Source organism: Gracilinanus agilis, chromosome 5 (genome assembly GCF_016433145.1).
Source record: "Gracilinanus agilis isolate LMUSP501 chromosome 5, AgileGrace, whole genome shotgun sequence".
Taxonomy (NCBI): Eukaryota; Metazoa; Chordata; class Mammalia; order Didelphimorphia; family Didelphidae; genus Gracilinanus; species Gracilinanus agilis.
In genome coordinates this window covers 92,958,325-92,980,083 of record NC_058134.1, presented here as the reverse complement: position 1 = coordinate 92,980,083, position 21,759 = coordinate 92,958,325, and the positions used below count along the sequence as shown (strand labels likewise).

The 21,759-nt window shown below is 34.5% G+C and overlaps 1 protein-coding gene across 1 annotated transcript in view; it reads left to right on the top strand.

The window, feature by feature from the left end:
* DPP6 (dipeptidyl peptidase like 6) overlaps positions 1 to 21,759 on the top strand; it is a 993,205-nt gene that overhangs the window by 470,328 nt on the left and 501,118 nt on the right. The window contains exon 3 of the mRNA XM_044677974.1: positions 7,002 to 7,100. Within this exon, the coding sequence (XP_044533909.1) occupies positions 7,002 to 7,100 (99 nt within the window). The remainder of the gene's footprint in view (positions 1 to 7,001; positions 7,101 to 21,759) is intronic.

Genomic DNA, 21,759 nt, shown 5'->3' with positions numbered 1-21,759 from the left:
TCTCTTACCTCTTTCTTATTTAGTTTTTTGGTTTCATTTATCTAGATCTGAAAGAGGAATATTTAGATCTCCCACTATTATGGTTTTACTATCAATTTCCTTCTTGAGCTCTTCCAGTTTCTCCTTTATGAATTTGGATGCTATGCCACTTGGTGCATACATATTGAGCAGTGTTATTTCCTCATTGTTTATACTGCATTTAATCAGGATGTAATGACCTTCCCTGTCTTTTTTTAATCATATATATTTTTACTTTGGCTTTGTCAGAAATCATAATAGCCACTCCTGCCTTCTTTTTCTCATTTGACGCCCAAAAGGTTTTGTTCAAGCCCTGAACCTTATGCTTGTGTATGTCCATCCGCCTCATATGTATTTCTTGTAGACAACATATGGTAGGATTTTGGTTTCTAATCCACTCTGCTATTTGCTTCCGTTTTATGAGCAAGTTCATTCCATTCACATTCAGAGTTATAATTATAAGTTGTGCATTTGCTGACATTTTCGTATCCTCCCCTATTCCTACCCCTTCTTCTTAAACTATTTCCTTTTAAACCAGTGGTTTACTATTAAGCTACTATCCCTCATCCCCTCCCTTGATTAACTTCCCTTTTTACCCCCTCCCTTATTATTCCCCTATTTTTGTTTTTAAAGCCCTAATGAATTCCCTCCCCCTTCTTCTCCCCTCCCTTTTTTGACCTCCCCACTCCCCTTCTCCCCTTGGTTTATCCCTTCTGACTTTCTCAGTAGGGTTAGATAAGAGTTTTATATCCCAATGGATAGTATAGCTACTCTTCCCTCTCCAGGTTGATTACACTGAGAGTAAGGATTAAATATTACCTCTTAATACTCTCTTCCTCTCCTTCTTATAATAGTATTTGTCCCCTCTCCTTCCCATGCCCTCTTTGTGTGTAATAGAATATCCTATTTTTCTTATTCACTCAAGTTTCTCTTGGTGTCCCCTACTATTCACCCCCTTCTTTCCTACTCCCCATGTCATCTTAGACCATTTAGTATTCCACCCTCTCCCTGTGAATTATTCTTCTGATTACTATAATAGTGAATAGAGTTCACTACAGAGAATTATACATAGCATTTCTCCATATAGGAATACAGATAATTAGATCTTACTGAGGCCCTTAAAAAGGCAAATTTAAAAATTATGAGTTTTCTTTCTTTCCCCTCTGTTTCTTATTTACCTTTTCATGTTTCTCTTGATTTTTGTGGTTTGATATCAAACTTTACATTTAGCCCTGGTCTTTTCTGTGCAAATACTTGGAATTCTTCAATTTTGTTGAATGCCCATACTTTTCCCCTGGAAATATATAGTCAATTTTGGTGGGTAGTTGATCCGTGGTTGCAGGCCCAGCTCTCTTGCCTTTCTGAATAACATATTCCAAGCCTTGCGGTCTTTTAGCGTGGAGGCTGCCAGATCCTGTGTGATCCTAATTGGTGCTCCTTGATATTTGAATTGTCTCTTTCTGGCTTCCTGTAAGATTTTTTTCTTTTACTTGGAAGTTCTTCAATTTGGCTATTATATTCCTGGGCGTTGTCTTTTCTGGGTCAAGTGTCGAGGGTGATTTATGGATCCTTTCAATGTCTATATTGCCCTCTTGTTGTAGGACTTCAGGGCGATTTTGCTGAATAATTTCTTTTAGTATGGAGTCCAGATTTCTATTAATTTCTGGTTTTTCTGGAAGACCAATGATTCTCAAATTGTCTCTTCTAGACTGGTTTTCTTGCTCTGTCACTTTCTCATTGAGATATTTCATGTTTCCTTCTATTTTTTCAGTCTTTTGACTTTGTTTTATTTGTTCTTGTTGTCTTGAGAGATCATTAGCTTCTAATTGCTCAATTCTAGCCTTTAGGGACTGGTTTTCCTTTTCAATCTGGTCATTCCTGGTGTTCAATTTGCTTATCAGTTCATTTGATTTCTGAGCCTCACTTTCCAATTGCAAAATTCTGCCTTTTAAACTGTTATTTTCTTGCCTGATTTCCTTTTGAGCTATTACCCATTTCTCTAACCAAATCTTTTCCAACTTTCTCATCATCTCAGTTTTGAAATCTTCAAGAGCTTGTGACCAGTTTTCATTATTTTGGGAGGGTCCGGATGCTTGTTTGTTCTCCTCCTCTTTTTGCTCAATTGTCTGGATTTTCTCTTTGTAAAAGTTGTCGAGTGTTAAAGATTTCTTTTTCTTGTTGTTAATCTTTCTCTTCTGAACTTCCTGATTCTGGGTTGCCATTGTTATCCCAGCATCTTCTCACCTTTATCCTAGCATTCAGCGTCTGTCTGCGGTCTTTTGGGTCCTGAGGTCTGAGGTCTGGTTTTTCTCAAGGTCAAGCCCCCTGGTGGACCCCCTTGCTTGGTCCTCTGCCAGAGGTTCCTTTACAAGTCTCAGGGCGCTGCTTCCACAGTTGTATACCCGTCTTCACTTGTTCCCCACTCAGGGTTTCAGAGCCTTAGCTCGCGGCTGTGTCTGCCTCCACCTGCACCTCCACCCGCTCCTGTGCTCTGTGTCCTCCCTCAGAGTGCGTGTGCGTTCTTTAGCTTTTTGGGGTCCTAAATCTTGCTGCTCTCAGGAACAGGCCCTGGAGCTGCCAATGACTCAATGGGTGCCCCAAACTTGCTCTATTTCTTTTTAGCTGGCTTTGGCGTCATAGGTGGTGTGTGTGGAGGGGGTGGGGGAGTGGTTGCTCAGCCCGCAATTTAGTGAGAGCTGTTTCACCCATTTATAGCATGGAAATGCCCCAATTCCACATACCTTCCATGCTGCACCCTGTTCTGGGGTCCTTCCGTTTGTCTGGACTTGTTTTTGTGCCCCTTGAGGAGTCCTGTATGTTTTGGGCAGGGGAGGTTAAGAGCTGCTTTTTACTCTGCCACCATCTTAACCTGGAACCTCCCAAAGTCAGTGTTTTTTTCCACAGTAATACTGCCTTTCAATCTCTATGGTCCCTCTGTGTCTAATCGTTTCAATTTATATGTCTGATAAATAAAATTGATTATAAATTTGGGCCACATCATTTCATTGAGCAATTGATTTAGAAATGGGGAAGGAGTACAAAATAAGGGGCCACTTAACTTGTGTGGCTTATAAACTAGCTTTGAAGGCTTATATACCTATAATACATCACATAGCTTTGTATCTTCTATGAGTTTAATGTTAAAACATGACAGTGAATAGAATAGAATCAGGTATGAAGGGGACTATTTTAAAGAGAAAGTGAAAAGTACATTTAAAAAAGCCTTGTACTTGTTTTAGTGTTTTGTAGGATATTCTTGCCTCAGTTTAATGAAATATTTTGGTGCTTCCTAGACTGGACCCAAGTTGCTTGATTTTTCTTATAGTTTGAGTTAGAAAAGCCCAAAGGGCAACTGGAATACTAATCTAGTGGGCTTTGAAGAAAACAGAATTTTTATAGGAAGAAGGAAAGTAAAAGAACATAAGTGACCAAATACTATTAGATGCTCTGCCTGAATAATTGACATCAAGAAAATATGACTGTACATAATTAGTTGACTTCTCAATCCCATGAACTAAAATCCCAAGGGTTGGTTGACATTCCATAAAACTTTGAAAGTTGGCATTCTTCCAATGTCTTTATTAAAAGTCATCTAATTATTACTTGGCATGAAATGCACAGTTTGTACAGCCAAATATGGTTTTCTCTGAAAAGGAAATCATCCTTAGTATCAACATTCATGCTTATGGTATAGCAAGAAGATCAAACTAGGAACAGAGTAAGAAAAAACTATAACAAATATCACAAATGATATGCATTCTTTCAAGTAAGTATTATCAATATTAGGGACTATTTACTCTATGTTTACCCCATTCTTCTTTTCTTTTAGGAAACTATCCATTTAAATTAATATTAGTGGGGGAGCATATTCAAGGACATTGTCTCTCACAAATGGGACCTAGAAAAGCTTCCCTGTATAAAGGAGGTTCTGGAGGTCAGGAAACACTCAAAGGCATATCCTCAGAAAAGTGGACTATTAAGAAACTTTTAACAATAATCAATTACATTTAATATTAATATATGAGTATTAATATATGAAAATGTTCTAAATCATTAATAAGAAGAGAAATACAAATAAGAGCAACTCTGTCTATGATGCTATTAAAAGATCTGGTCCAAAGAAAAGAAAAGCATTTTTATTTGTAGACTACTAACAATCAGACATATGCAATTTGCTAAACTGCATCTTGGCCTTTGTCTTTGTCAGTATTGTTGATAATTAAAAGTTCGAGAAAGCAGTGATTGTTCATTAAACATTAATTCAACAAACATGGTGTTTTCATTTTAAAAAATAAACAGCTGACAGTATATTACTTTCAGATCAGCAGATCTGGAATACATTATCTCATATGAATGCTCATAGTAACCCAATGAGACAGATTCTATTATCATTCCCATTTTATAAATGAGGAAACTGAAACTGGGCGATGTTAAATGACTTGCTCAGTTAGTACCTTAGGTAGGTGACCCCAGTTTTTTTGAATCTAAATTTACTGCTTTATGCAATAATCCATGCTACCTTTTATTTGTTTTTACAGTACCCAGAACAGAAGTGCTTTCCATTAGGAAAAAAAATACTTCATTAATCAACAAACTTATATTAAGTGCAAATGAATGAGGATAGATACTAATAAGATAAAAAGATAAGTAAGACTATTGATTTAGTCCACTAATTGGCAATATAATAATGAAAGATGTTTCCCTCTCAGAATTTAAGACAAGACCACCTCATCTATTTAGTAGTGAGACTATGACTTCTTTGAGTCATGGGTTGAAAATTTATATTTCCAAATTTGATAGAGATAGATAAGGATATATATTTTTTTCTGCTAATCCATATATATGGATTAGCAGAAAATTTAGCCTTTTGTTTTTGTCATTGATTCTGAAATGTACCTGAAAATATATATATGTATATTTTTTTTTCTTCTGTAAAATGTCTTTGTAAATGACAAATAGAATGACATTAATTTCCTCAAACTCATTATTGGCTACCTGAAGTAAATGTGATATAATCTTCTATCCACACATGTTCCATTCATTTATCTTATACTTATAGGGTCAGATAGCTTTTGTTAGTACTTTGTCCCTTTAAGGTGCAGATTGACTGTCATATTTGTTATGAAGAGAAGATCTGTAAGAGAGACCTTATACCCCAAGACAGTACCTTCAAGAAATGGGTTTCAAAGCTGAAATACTTTTAAATATTAATTCAGTGAGGAAATGAATAGTTGAGAAAAAAAATGAAAGCAAAAGTGAAAGGAAAAAAGGAAAGATATACCAAGTAAATGCAGAATTTCAGAGAATAGAAAGTAGAGAAAAGGTTTTCTTAAATGATCAATGCAAAGAATAGAATGGGAAATATAAACCATCTCCAAGAAAATTAGAAATACCAAGGGAATATTTCATATAAAAATGGGCATGATAAAAGACAAAAATGATAGGGATTTAACAGATGCAGAAGAGTTTAAAAAGTAACAAGAATATGTACATAAGAATTAACAAAGAAAAATCTTAACAAAACTAATAACCAAGAAGGTGTGATTACTGATCTAGAGCCAAATATCAGAGAGAATAAAGTTAAATGTGCCTTAAAAAGCATTACTAACCATAACAGTAGTGGAATTGATGAAATTCCAGGCATGCTACTGAAAAATCCTCAAAAATTATTCTGTTAATTTGCTATACTTATTATGCCAGGAAATCTGAAAATCTCAATAGTGGCCATTGAATTGGGAAAAACCAATTGCCTCCCAATCCTAAAGAAGGGTAGTGCCAAAGAATTCTTACCTTTCTAAACAATTGTTCTCATTTCTCACACTTTCAAGATTATATTTAAGATTCTACAAGCTAGGCTTCAGCAGTATGTGAAACAAGAATTACCAGAATAAACTGGTTTTTGAAAAGGCAGAGAAACCAAATTGTCAACACTTGTAAGATTAATGGAGAAAGCAAAGGAGCTCCAGAAAAAAACATTCACTTCAGGTTCATTGACCATACTAACACCTTTGTTGCTAGGATTCCAGCAAAATTGTGACAAGTCCGCAAAGATATGGGAGTACCAGATCTTCTTACTTGTCTCCTGAGGAACCTGTATTCAGGGTGATAAGCAAAGTTAGAACCAAACATGGAAGAACTTATTGATTTAAGATTAGAAAAGAAGTAAAATATGGCTATATATTGTAACTTTATTTATTTAACTTATATGTAGAGTACATCATAAAAAATGCCAGGGTGGAGGCATCAAAATCTAGAATTAAGGTTGCTGGAATAAATATCAAGAATCTCAGATATAAAAACAATGCAACTCTGAATGTAGAAAGTGAAGAAAAATTTAACCTCTCAATGAGGATAAAAAGGGGAGTGTAGATGATGTCTTGAAGCTTAATAACAATAACCAAAAACAAAACAAAAACAAAAAAACTAAGATCTTGGCAACTGGTCCCATCACTTCCTGACAAATAGAGGGAAATTACTCATATACTACCATCCCTGTGAATTTTAATTACGTTTTGCAATTTTTAAGACTATTGACTGCCCATTATTCTTTGATCTCGTCTCAGTTTTGTGACACTGTTCCTTCTTGACTCGTCTCCCACCTATCTGAGCATTCTATTCCAGTTTATTTTGATATATAGGATACATCACCAGGCGAGCCACAGAGTAATGCATTTTTCAAATAATATGGCAGTAATAATAGTCCTTTAGTACACAAAGGGTTCTGCAAACCACTGTAGTAAAAGAAGTGATAATGGCAAAATTCACAAATCCTTGAAATATTGCAGTTATATGGTTAGACTCCTGTATATTTGTCCTCTCTAGATTACAAGGTCTTTTAGGGAAAACAGTATATTTTATCATAAGAGATATCTCTCTCTAGACCTAGCTAAGTTTCTTCCACATAGTAAGCCATTAATACATTTTTAACTTGCATCAAATTGAAATATTGAATTTTTAAAAATGATGGCTTCTTTTTTTTCCAGCTGAAGATAACAGCTTGTCACAAAAGAGAAAGGTAACAGTTGAAGATCTATTCAGTCCAGACTTCAAAATTCATGATCCAGAGGCTAAATGGATAAGTGGTGAGTCCTGTGTATACATTAGAACCCCCTGATTACATATATATACTTGCTCCTTTAGCTTCCTCCTACTTATTATTTTTTCTTACTTTTAACTTAAAATTCTCTCCTACTTTTGGCTGTAGAACTGGAGCTACCGAGCTCTTTCTGTGTTAATCATCCTGTTATCAGATGGGAATCTGTAAATCTCATAGCTTTGTGTTTTTATGTGTGTTGTTGCATCATGGCGCACTGACACTGTATTAACTTTATAAAAAATGAATCTTCTGATTTTATTTGTGCAATGTGTCGCCTCACTGAGACATTACTTTATTTTGGGGGCAGAGAGGTGAAATGTTGCTAAGCAACAGTTATACTGCAGAAAACAGAGCTGGGCTTTTCTTTCCTTCCTTCTTTCCTCACAAGCCACATGTTCTTTGTCCCATATTCTGTACCTCTTTTTGCCCTCACTCTATGCATAAAGATGACAAAATAAGTTTTAAAAATAGCATAAGGTGATAAGAAGTGAGGCTCTGGAATACTGTTAAGATGACTAGAATCAAGTTGCCAAGGCATACTAAAATTCCCTTTTCTTCACTTGGGTTTAATCTGATAAAGTAAAATAAAGAAGACAAAAAAAATGATGATCAGTAGTTGACATTTAAGATTCTTAAAGCTCCTTCTATGATTTATCTCACTTGATCCTTACAGTAACCCTGTAAGGTAGGTATTGCATTAGCCACATTTGATGTTTTCTTGTGCCTTAAAGAACTTAAATTATTTCCTTGTGGTAAAGATCAGACTATAGCCCTGACTCCAAGGCCAGAAAATCTTCCTCTTCTTCTTCTTCCTCCATTCAATAGGTATCAGAAAGTAGTAGTCTTGGGACAAGTCGTTGTTCTACCCAAGCTTTCTTATATTTTATTTTTTTATTTTTTATATAATATATATAATATATTATACATTTATATATTTTATATATTTATTATATATGTATATTTTTATTTTTATATTTTATATTAGATGTTCAGCAGATTATTACTCAGGCAGATAAAATGATTGCTTTATGTAATTGAATAAAAATATTGGGAAACAAGCTCATTTTCTTCAGGCTGACTGACATCACTGGGACTTCTCAAATAGTAAATAGGATGACAGAGACGGTATGTACTTTATCCTGTATAGCTTGAGATTCTCTTGGGAGGTCTTTAGAATCGGAAAGACTTATGTTACATGGAGTTTGTATGNATTAAATGTTCAGCAGATTATTACTCAGGCAGATAAAATGATTGCTTTATGTAATTGAATAAAAATATTGGGAAACAAGCTCATTTTCTTCAGGCTGACTGACATCACTGGGACTTCTCAAATAGTAAATAGGATGACAGAGACGGCATGTACTTTATCCTGTATAGCTTGAGATTCTCTTGGGAGGTCTTTAGAATTGGAAAGACTTATGTTACATGGAGTTTGTATGATCTATGTTGAATATGGTTAAATTTATTTAAAAATGTCTTTTATTGGTCAATGTTATACCTGTGCAACTATGGGCAATAGTTTTTTTTCTGTGATGAGGCTATAATTTCATTATGCTTTATTTGCTGAATTATATAATTTTATTATTTAAAACAAATTTAGTTATGTTTTGAAAAAGTTGACAGCAGAAATATGAGTGAAGGTTATAGATAGCTTTCTTCATTCTCATAGTCTAGTATTAGAAAAGCCCTTAGAAATCATGTTTGCCCACAGCTCTTCTTTTAGACCTAAAGAGTTAATGAGTCTTGCCCAAACACACTTTTAGCCAAATGGCATCTATGTCACAGCTACATCTCCATATACATATATAAGTAACTGAGAGCCAAAAAATCGGATTAAAAAAATCTCCATATCCTTTCATCATCACCACCACATTAGAGATATTGAAACTAATACTTTGTTCTTACTCACTTACTGATTATACAGTGAATGAAAAGCTGAAATATATGCACATGATATATATGTAAATGTGTTCTACCCAGAATATTGATATATATGTTTGAATTTTGATACATGGTAAATAAAATAATATAAATATACGCAATATGTCTAAATATCTTGCATTAATATACATTAATAGCTTTTAATTATCTATTCTAAAATAGTATAAATAATTCAGAAAACAATGTCAACAAAAATTCATTTCTAATTAATTTTAAAAATATATTTATAGATATGATATTTAAGATATGGAGAAGACATCTGATTAATACATTTCTAATTATATCATTTTTTTGCTAATAGTTAAAGAAATTTCTTTCATGTTCATATACCTATAAACAGTGGTAGGTGATGGTTCAGAAATGTGTTCAATATTCAGTGGAAACCATCCCCAAACAAGACCTTAACCAACTTTTAAACTTTCCTAAATTAATAATAAAGGTAATAAACATACCAGTACCTCAAAGTTAGCTGTGCCTAGGGCAGAGCTGATACTGCCTACCTAGTTGATTATATAAAACCTTCCTTGACTTATGCCAATATAGTAAAACAGCAATCATGAACGGCACCCATAGTTTCACAGAAGTTTCATCTGTTTAAAAAACCTTTTAGAAATATTTTACTGTATCTTTGACAAGATAATACAAACAAAATGTGGCATTGCAAAGAATAATTAGAACTCTAAAAATGTCGAAAAGAACCTGAGGACAGTTTTCTTTGTTTTGTTTTTCTTCTTATTAGGCCTAATCCTCCTCCTCTTGTTCTTTCTCTTCTCCTTTTATAAAATAACTTTAAAATACATTTCATAGATTTGGTTTAACATTTAGAAATTATGCTATTTATTTTACTATTCTCTTCTGAAGTCAAATATTAAAAAATGAATATTTCCATAAATATATAACAGAAAAAGAGGCTTGTATATAAAACAATCTACATTTCATACTCCTTGCTTTTGTAAAAAAGCATATACATTATATATTTTATATTATTTCCCCATGTCGTTTTCAAAATATTTTTTTGTCTCTGCTTCCTTCTGAAGTTCCTTCTGCTCTTTCCTGTGCCTTAAATAAAAATTTTCTAATGACTCTCTGTGTTTTTTACTTAACTATTATTGCTAGCTCTGCATTTAAAATATATGGGTAAAAATTCTTATAACAAATCAACACAGTTAACTATAATAAATATATACAGAAATCATATCCAAAATCATATTTCTCTTTCTGTCTTGAACCTAATATCTCAAGCCCATCACTTATCTAACAAAGGGTGGGTTATATGCTTCATCATAAGTCCAATAGAGACATAATTGGTCATTGCTTTAATCAGAGTTTCTAAGCCTTTTGGGGTTGTTTTTCTTTGTAGTGTTATAATCATTATGTGTTACTCTTCTGATTCTCATTCTGCCTCAGTTCATATTACAGTTTCTCTGAAATCTCTTTCATCATTTCTTTAGATGCAATAATATTCTTTTACATACCAAAATTTGTTTTGACATTCCCCAATTACTGGACACACACAATGATTCCAGTAATTTTCTTTATTCACTCTTTTAATTCCTCTCTGATTAATTTATTTTCCTTGTGCTTTTTCTAAGAAATTTATTTTCCTTGTGCTTTTTCCCTCTCCTTATTTCCTCTTTTAATCCAATACCTGCTTATCTCTACTTGTTTTCCTTTTGAGTTTGACTTACATCTATATAAAGCTGTGTATATATGTATGTGTGTTCAATTCTCTTTTCTCTATTTCAAATAAAAGTGAATTTTACCTGATATTCATTTTCCAATCAATCACTCCTCCCATTTGTATGAATGCAGAAAATAACTTTATTTCTTTATTTTGCCATGGCCGTTGTATGTTTTATCTAGCTATTCTTATTTGTTAGGGATTGTTTTTCTGTTTTTAATTTGGAGTGAGAATGGGTGGATCTTCTTCCACATCCCAAATATAAGAAATATCAAGTTCTATTTCCTTTTCTTTTTACCCTTGATGGTAAAACTATAGCACATGTGCCAAAAAGGGCACACAGAACCCTCTCTGTGGGCACACATGCAGTCACCCAGGAGTTCATTTCTAGAAAGCCAGTCCCTCTGGCTTTCTAGTAATGAATTGGGTGACTATAGTTTCACCTCATTACCCTTTGAAGAGAATAACTTTCTTCTACTTGTATTAGAAAGTTAGAACCAAATCACCATAAAATCCCTCCCAATTGCTCAATGAATTTCCCTTTCAAGGTTGATCTTATCATTCATGTTTGTATTTCAGAGTTCCTATCCAGGTCCTTTTTTTTCCATCAGAAACTCTTCAAAATTCTCTACTCCATTAAAGATTTATATTTGATTCCCTGTGGGATTATACTCACCTTTGCAGGTTAAGTTGGTGATTTAGAGACATTTTTTTTTATTTTAAACCCTTAACTTCTGTGTATTGACTTATAGGTGGAAGATTGGTAAGGGTAGGCAATGGGGGTCAAGTGACTTGCCCAGGGTCACACAGCTGGGAAGTGTCTGAGGCCAGATTTGAACCTAGGACCTCCTGGCTCTCAATCCACTGAGCTACCCAGCTGCCCCCTTAAGTTGGTGATTTAAATAAATGATATAATGTATTTTCTCTCAGTTTCTTTGCCATAGGTCAAGATATTGTTAGTCATTGAGACAGGATAGACATGCCATTGAATTGTAGGACTAACAGGTGCTTTAGAGCTTTAAGTGACTTTAGAAATTATTTTTCCCTACCCTTCCTTTTAGAGATGAACCTTTCAGATTCTCCTACTTGTTATTGTTCTCTTCCTTCTCAAGTTTCTAATATTTACTTACTTGAATACATGTTCTATTTCCCAGTAGAATATAAGGGCAAAAATTGTTTTATTTTTGACTTTGTGTTCCTTTCACCTGGTCTGTAGATTATTGTTTGTTGAATTAAGTTAAGTTGAAACTAAGTCCTAGAGTGGTTTTAAGGCACTACCTGATTAGCTGTCATCAATTCCTTCAGCATTTTTGAGCCTTAGCTTACCATCTCTGAAATGGGAAATACTAATACTTGTGCTACCTATTTTATTGTGTTATGAGGAAAGTATTCCAGGGGCATTATTTAAATTTAAATTATTGGAGAGTGATGTTTCCACTACTGCTGATGTTGCTGCTGCTGTTAATGTGGATGGCTAAGGTCAAACAAATAGTTGGTGGCAGAGCCAAAAGGGAGAATTTATGGTTCTTTCCTATCTTGATAACTCTTATTGATAATTCACCTTGTTCTGAGGCAATAGAAAAAATGCTACTCAAAAAAAGATTGCCTTCCTGACTAGGCTTTGGGCTTTGTCCTCATGAAGATATTTTGAAATTCCAGCTTTTTATTGCTTTCAAATCTTTGTAGCATTTCTGATTCCCTCAGTTCAAGAAATATAGGGAAAAGGTCCAGGAGATGGAGAAAGTTGATGTAATTCCCCAGTGAGAGACTTTCTACCCTTAGTGCACACTAGCTACTAAAATTATAGAAAATAGTCTCAAATTGAATATGTAATAACACAGAACTAATTCATTTTATTTATTTATCTGTAGGATATATTCTGATCTGTAAGAGTCATTTGTCCATTTTAATACTCTGAGCTTAAATTATTTATGTCTTCTTTTTTTGATGAGGTTTTGTACAAAGACCTTTAAAATTCTACTGCGTCTCAATGTCTATGTGATTCAGCTTTGTATTTTGGTTTAAAATGCTGAGTCATGCTGTTTGATAGAAGTAAAGTAAATGAACAGGCACCACCATACCCAAGAAGTATACCAGGCTCTTTTCTGGTGAAGATGCATGGTCACCTAAGAATTGGGCTATGGTCTTGATCCACAATCATGATCTCATGTGATTTCTTTGTATGTTTGATACAGTGTCTTTGACTTAATCTGCATGCTGATGACTACTAATTGGAATAAGAATTTTAGAAATTGCATCTGGGAATATTAAGAACCAGCCTTTAAATTGGGCTAGATGTTTTTTTTTATTCTGAACAAAACAAACACTTCTCAAAATAAGCGTTTCTATATGACAAGTAGATTGTAAAAAGAGAATTTTATATGAAACAATGAATCTCTATACTACTTTTTTTTAATATATGACAAATTTAGCCTCTACTTTCACTCTCTTCTTCTTGTCTGTGCTTAATTCTGAACTTCTGTGCATTTACAAATATTCCATTGACTCTTTTTAATTTTCTTCTTATAACATAATTGCTAACCCCCTCTCCCTTTCACACACTTTCACCCCCCCAATTAAAAACAAACAAAAATTCCTATTAACAAATAAACATAGTCAGGCAAAACAAATCCACCCAGCAGCCATGGCCAAAAATAAATGTATCTTTGCACCCAGAGTATATCACTTCTTTTTCAAGTTTATAAGATGCTTTAGCATAAGTCTTCTGGACACATGGATGATCTTTTCTTTGATAAGAGCTCTTAAGTTTTTCAAAGGATTTAAAAAATAATAAGATCATGTATAAATTGTTCTCAAATTTCTGCCCAAATCACTCTATTGGTGCATATAACCCATTTCTCTGAAATCACTTCTTTTGTCACAATACAACCGTATTTTTTATGTTCAGCAATTCTGCAATTGTGAGGATCTCCACATTTATATTCTAATTCTTTTCTTTTTTCCCTCCTACTCTTCCTTTCTGAATCAGGATGTTTAATTTGCTTGTGACTATTTCCAGTATTGTTTTCCCTTTTTAGATCCAACCCTCCCATATCCCCATTAAATCCCCTGTCACTTTTGATGTATTTCTATATCACTGAAAAATCATTTAGCAGGATGGTCAGAGGACAGTGTTTAAAAAAAAATTAATCTACTAGTTATGTGTCAGTTATATTGGAGTGAAAGAGACTGGGGGAGGGAGATCAGTGAGGTTTTTGAGCTAAGAGTAAGTAATGAAGGTCTTACCTAATTTAATAAAGAGAAAGAAAGAAAATAATGGAGACATGTTTTGAAGTAACAATTGATAAGATTTATGACTGACATAATATAGGGGTTTGTGAATAGGAATGCATCAAAGATAACTTGGAAATTTCAATCCTGAATTACTAGGAAAATGGTAGTATCTTTGAAATATTGAAATACAATGGGGAATTATGATTTTAAGGTTGTTTTTTTTTTTAATTTTGAAGTTGAAGTGATGGTGGAAAACTCAAATGGAAATACTCACCCAGGCATTTAGTAAAAAAAATATTTGAAATTCAATTGAAAAGTCAGATAAAGATTTGGAGGTGATCATCTTGCTCATGCTTGAATTTTTGTTAATGAACTGACCTTATATGGCAATGTAGCCATAGGTAGATGAAAACAGAATAAGCCATATTTAACAGAAATGGAAAAATGAATCATTTAGAAAATAAAAAAGAATGGGTCAAAGATCACATAGTATGACAGAGCCCAAAAAGGTGAGGGAAGAACTATACCTTCTTCCTACCTTTATCTCCTCCCCCAGGATGTAAAGCTTTATAAAAATGGTAGGTCTTCCTATCTTGCCCAGGCTTGAAGTACAAGGACAACTCAAGATTCTCAATATAGTACCTTTGGTATGCTCTGTTTATGACCTGAACCAATTTGTCCCTCCTAAAGTAATCTGGTGCCCGATGCCTCATTACAGATATGCTCCATCACTTTTTTAAAAGCAGATTTTTTACATGAAGACTGGAATTTAGCCAGGTTCCTTTGATTGGAAATTGCCTAATATTGACAGGGTAAATTAAGTCATTTTCATTGGAGAATTTTTCTCATCAGATTCTAATTTTCATGGAAACAGTTCTCATATTAGAGTCATTAGTAGCTAAGAATGGGAAGAAGTTATTTTGAATAGACAAGAGAAGAACTCAATAATTAAGCAGATTTTAAGTTTCTTTCCCCTTATTTGCTCCTTTGAGAAAGAGCAATTTATTCATCTATGGAAACAAGTCTCAGTAAACATATATGTTTTTGCAGATTTGCGTTTTAATGGAGAAAACTAAAATGAGTATCCTAGTGATCCCCTTAGGACAGACTTAATGCTCATCTGTGCTCCCACCTTTCCTTGACCTATCTCTCTGTAGGATCCTGGCAGGCTTATAGCTTGATTAAGGAAGCAACTCACAGGAGCCTGATCATGTTGGCTCTTGGTCTTGAGCAGGGAGGGCAGGGCCTCAGTAGTTAGTGGCTGGAGCTCTCTCCTCATTGTCCCTAACATCCCATTCCACCTTTGTGTGGATGGTGAGCTAAAAGTTGGTATTTTTTTCATGAAGGGCACCAGAATCCCTAGACTGTTTCCATTTGTTTACATGCATTTCCATTATGGCAGGCACTTGTTGGAGAAGAAAGCTTTGAATTTCTGAGATGTGGCACTGGAAAGACTGTAAAATTGAAGAAAATTGGTTCTTTTGAATGTAGAAAAATATCAGCTGCAAAATGGAAACTGGGAAAGTGTATGTTTTAGCAAAATAAATTGGAGTCAGTGCATAGGGCTCAAAGCAAGTTGATTTCCACATTTGCTTTCTCTTCCTCCCTTTTGTTATTTTGAAAAAAACAGATGGACTGGTATAAAAACTCTTGGGATTGAGTAAAGAGGCTGATTAAATTTTTTTCCAAGCTTGAGCTTTATTTGTTTATTTTTTAAAAGACATGCAGTTTTTACCTTCATTCGCGGCTTGCTTGTTTTTTACCAACTTAAGTTTATCAATCTGGGGTATCTCTTTGTATAAGTATATAATATTTTTCTTTCTTGTATTTAAAATACACATAAAATATATATTATTTATCTTCAACATCTTTTAAAATTTAGAACTCCAAATTCTCTCCCTCCCTTCTGAAACCTTCCACCACAAACTGAGAAGGCAAGAAATATGATTCAGTTTTTCGTGTGAAATCATGCAAAAAATGTCCATATTAGCCATATTTTTTAAAAGAAGGTCAAGTGAGAAAATTATATTTGAATTTGCACTTAGCATCCTGAATTTTCTTTTGTTTTCTATATCACATGACTTCAAGTATATCACTATACTGGTCACTCTCCTTTGGATGCACTCCAGTTTATCATCTTCTTTCATAAGATATGGTACCCTGAATTACATTCAGTGTTCTAGGTATGATCTGACTAGAATAGATTTAGTGGATTCATTCCCTCCTTTATTTTAATTTCTGACACCTAAAATTAAATCAGATTTTGGCTCCTATAAGGTATTGTTGCTTTATTCCAGTTTTAATCAACTAAACACTAGCCCTCTTTTATCAGTACTGTCTTTTAGCTATGTCTTTATAATCCTGTATTGGGCAGTTGATGTTTTTAATGCAAGTACAGAATTTGACATGTATTACTCTTCAAGTTCATTTTATTATACCCAGACCACCATCCTACCTGATGAAATTCTTTTGGATTCCAATACTTTTAGGTTACCAAATATTCCTTTTAATTTTCTGTCTTTTTCATATCTTAACTTCATCCTACGTCTTCAAGAAATTGATAAAATTGTGCAAAGTAATGATATGGACTTAGCCTTGTAGCACTTCATTAGATAACTCTTCCCTTGATCCATTAAACAATACTCTTTGGGTTTGTCAGTTATTAAGGTATAGCCACACCTAGATATATTATCTTCTAGCTCACATTTGTCCTTTTTTCTAACAAGTTATTTCATGAAAATATTTACCATAAGCATTGCTGAAATTAGTCATTTCTCCTCTCTGCCTCCAAGCACACATCACAGCCCCATACACATAGGTATCCACATTGCAATAGGTTATAGGCCCAAGTTGTTATATTTACTTTTATTATCTTCAAATCCAGGCAAATGGGAGATGTTTTAGAACTGAGGAAATAAAATGGGAAAACCGTAAGAATTATTGCTCTAAGAATCTATAGAGGAACAGATTTCAGTTAAACAAAAGGAAAAGCTTCTTGAGAATTGGCGCTACCAGAGAGAGAGAGAGAGAGAGAGAGAGAGAGAGAGAGAGAGAGAGGATGGGTGGCCCAGTGGATAGAGTATAGGGCCTGGAGTCAAGAGGACTTGAGTTAAAAATTCAGCATCAGACACTTAACTAGCTTTGTATCCCTGGGCAAGTCACTTAATTCAACTTTTCTCAGTTTCCCCATCTAAACTATGAGCTGGAAGAGAAAATGTCAAAGTATTCTAAGTTCTTTCCCTAGAAAACTCCAAATGGAGTCAAGAAGAATTGGTCATGACAATTCAAGCAAACAATGACAAACAAACAAACAAACAAAAAAGCAATTTAACAACAAAAACAAAAGGAGATAACAGATAGATGCTCATGACATTTTGTCTCTAGATATCAGTTTGCCAGGGTTTTTGTATTAGAAGATTTAATTAAGGTATGATTGGACAAGATAAGCTTTTGAGTTTGCTCACAACTTGAGAATTTTATTATATAATATGTAATACATATTATATAATTTTATCATGTGATTACTACAGTTTTCTTGCCAAGGACCTGTGACATATAAAATTAGACTAATGTAATTGTATTCTCTCCTTAAGTCACTAGTGTTAGTAAGCACTTGTGATCATTTTACCAAGAAATAGTGAGAAACTAATACCTTCTAGAAAATATTTTTTTTTTATTATCAACTCTCAGTTATCCACAAGGAAGTAATTTTCCACAGACCTGGCCTTCTTGCTTTCTTTGATTAAAGGACAGAAGCTTTAGTGAGGTTTCAGGTCCTAGTTATAACTAGCAGTACTTTTCCCTAAAGCAAAGGAAGCAGAGGGAGAACACACTAGTACAAAGGAAATTCTCATTGAAAGAGAACAGCCTATACCACACAGAGTCTGATGCTCATCCTAACTGGCTTTCTAAAGTATGTCCCCAGGAAGATGTGCCATGTAAACTCTAGGAATAGTGGCTGGAAGCATTTTCACCACATACTTCCATAACTACAAAGGGAATCATGAGGATGTCCATTGTCTGGGAGTAAATATGCTCCTTTCCTGCCCACCCACCCCCAATGTCAATATCTTGAGATAAAATCTGATCAATCATTTTTATGTACTTGACCTAAAGGAAGGGGTTCTGAGGAAAGTCTAGGATTCTGTAAAGGAGCAGTTAAGTGACCCAACAGAGTTATGCACTGTAGAACTTAAAAAGTAGAAAATTTCAAGAAAGAGGTCAAGTGTTGAAAAGAGGAGTATCAGCACTGAAAGGATTCATTGGATTTTTCCATTAGAAAATGAGAGATGACCTTTGTGAGAGAGTGGTTTCAGAAAAGAGGATGGTGCTGGAAGCCAAACTGCAAGGGACTGAGGAATGAGAACACAGTAGGGAAATGGAGACATCAGGTGCACACTATTTAAAGAAGCTTGATCATTTAAATGGAAGAGAGATAGGTCAGCTGGTTTAGAGTAGAGAATGGTCAAGGGCAAGTTGACTTTTAGGATAGAAGAGTCCTGATGATGCTTTTATGGAAAGGGGAAGCATCCTTTGGAGAGAGAAGGATTTAAGATCAATATGACAGATAAGGGATAATTAATGTGTGAGCTCATAGAAAAAGTATTGAAGTATGCAGTAGTGCAATTTGGGGAGGACATATTGAATGATATAGATCTGCTCAGTGAAGGCAGAGTTGAGATTATCTCATATAACTGTATAGTTGACACTTGAGAAGAGAGGAAAAGGTTTGGGACAGTGGGAGCTAGGAACATCATAACTTGCCAATAAGTGTTCTGCAAAGCAGACGTGAGGGTCCAATCTGAGACTCCACAGCCTAAATATACACTGGATGACATTGGTGTGGTTTTTTTTAAAATGAAGCTCCCCAGTATTCTACAACTCAGGTAGAGGAGTTGAAGAAATTGGATGAGGACATCTTTTAACAGTATTGACAAGATTAGTGATGATATGGTCCAAGTGCATTCATTTCATGTAGTTACAACTTTAGGCTCAGAGTAGAAAAGATCAAGAGAGAGGTCAGGTGTTGGAAATAGGAGTATTAACACTGAAAGGATTCATTGGATTTTTGTGAGAGAGTAATTTCTAAAAGCCACAGATTTCCCAGTGGCAGCCAATTCCAAATGGTCTTGCTGCTTCTCCAGGTTGTTCCACAAAAGCACAGGCCAGACACCTTGTAAAATGATGCTTTTGAGTCTCTTACTGTGATCTTCACATATCTCTTGTAAACCTCATATTGAATGAATCAATAAGCCATCTTCCTAACCTCCTACGATATTTGCGATTGCAATATGTTCAACTGCCTTATTGTCTAGAATCATGGAATGTATCAGTGAGACTTTTGAAATTTTGATGAAGCATGTGGACTCTTTCATTGAATAATGCTATTAAATACATAAAACAAAATACAGAGAATTACAAAGGAAACCAGTTATATTGAACTACAGTTATCATAATATTAAAACAAAACAAAAAACAAGTTCACAAGTGCCAGAATAAAACCTTCTGCTTTAGATAGTCTCCAGGATTCCTACTACCTCTAAAATTATGATCCTATAACTTTCAAGTTAGTGAATTTGCCTCATCATTTAATGTGAAATAAGGTTTATGAATGACACAGATAAAGCTGCTTGAGGGAATAGAAGATAACATATTTTCATTCCCTTCTGCCTCTGACCTCCACCTTCTCTTTTGTCATGTTACCTATCTGTCTTTTCTTTGTTCATGGATCTAACCAATCAGCATGAAGACCTTTTGCTTGTCACCATCTTTCACTGCTCTCTACTATGGCCTCTCTTTATGCTAACCCAGGATTCTTTCAGAAAGAGGTTTAAATTGGAACTGCTATTACTTATCATGTTTTAGATTCTTCATTTTGAAAAACTTGGGCAGCTGGGTAGCTCAGTGGATTGAGAGCCAGGCCTAGAGTTCAAATTTGGCCTCAGACACTTCCCAGCTATGTGACCCTGGGCAAGTCACTTGACCCCCATTGCCTACCCTTACCACTCTTCCAACTATAAGTCAATACACAGAAGTTAAGGGTTTAAAAAAAACTTGGCTCCCAAACAGTCCCTTTAGTAGCTGTAAACTTGCACAAAAGCTTAGGGGCTTAATTGCCAGCACCCCTAACTTCCGAGAGTTTGAGACTTGGAGGAAACAGAGCAAACAACCAACAAATGTATATGGAAGCAATGGTTATGACTTAAGACTTTGAGAATCTTTTACGAAGAGCATATCTCACACTCCTATCTAGGATGGGTGGCAGATAACATCCAGGCTCTTGGTTTACTCTGTTTTCCCCATCCTCATCACAGTACTGTAGGACCTTAATAAACACTTGTTGATTGAAAGAGATAGAATAAATGCCTTGTCTTGGATTCTTGGGAAAAGACCTTTGATGTAGAAGTAATTAATCCTGGAGGAAAAAAAGAAAACAAAATTAATATGGGGGATTCTAAGACAGAAACTTGTTTGGGTAGCTTCTGTCACTTTGAATTGATATCTTTTGTTTTCACATTATTCTTATTTTTAAATGTATTTCTTCTCCTTCTGAAATAATCTTCCTTATAAAAAAGAAAGAAAGAAAGAAACTCATTTAGCAGAACTGTTTAACTTATCATCTAATTCTGCCTATCCATGCAATGATTCTCATAGATAGAACCCTCACCATCACCACCACCTTCTGCAGAGTGGTGTAGGATAGGAATTTTCTCATTTCTTCTCTGGGGCCAAGCTTGTTTGTTATATTTACACAGCATTTTTTTTTGGTGTTGTTACTATATCGAGATTATGGTAGTTATTCTGTATATTGTAGTTACTGTATATATCTATTACTGTAGTTATATTCCATTACATTCATTTACCACAAGTTGTTTAGTTATTACTCCTATGAATATATCTATTTTGTTTCTAATTCCTTTGCTATGAATATTTTAGTCAGAACAGGACCTTTCTATTTTCTTTGAACCTCATGGAATATGGATACCTAGAAGTGGGATCTTTGTGTCAAATCTAATGGAAATTAATCAGTTAAAAAATATTAAGTACTTACTATGTGTAAGACTGTGGATACAAGGAGAGTCAAAAGACACTTTCTGCCCTCAAAGAGCTTATAATCTAATGGAGGTGCTTGGATTTCCTGAGCATGACAATAAATTGATTTCCTGAATGATTGGACCAAAGTCTGGCTCCTTGATAAGTTTATCAGTATATCTGTCATTGGCAGGTAGTTTTTCTAAAATGATTCACTCTTGACTTGACATTCAAGACCTAATAAAAGCCTACTCAAGACATAAATAGGTTTGTAATGCATATCATGACCCTTTTTTTCTTCATAGGAAGGCTAAGGAAAATATATTGTTTCCATTCATATGATCATAGAACACATAACTATAAATCTACTCAATCCATCCTAGACTAGAAAGCCATATTCCCTGAGAGGGACCTAAAACCTTCATTTTACATTCATACAAGATAGCCTCTTTGCAAGAAAATTGGAGAACAGGGTCAGATCTCCATTTTTTACCTCTGTATAAAGCTCCTTTCACTGATTATCATACTTTGGATTGAAGTCTGCCAGGATTCACATGCCACTAAATTCTATTTTTTTAAGATCTGTTTTGCATAGCCTACTGTGTTTGGAAGAGCAAGACAGCCAGATGAGTGAACCCGAGAACTATTAAGCACTCAGAGACTGTAACATGCTCTCTCTAGTGAACTATAGTTTTCTAGTACAAAAAAAAAATATATATATATATACACACATATATATATATATATATATATATAT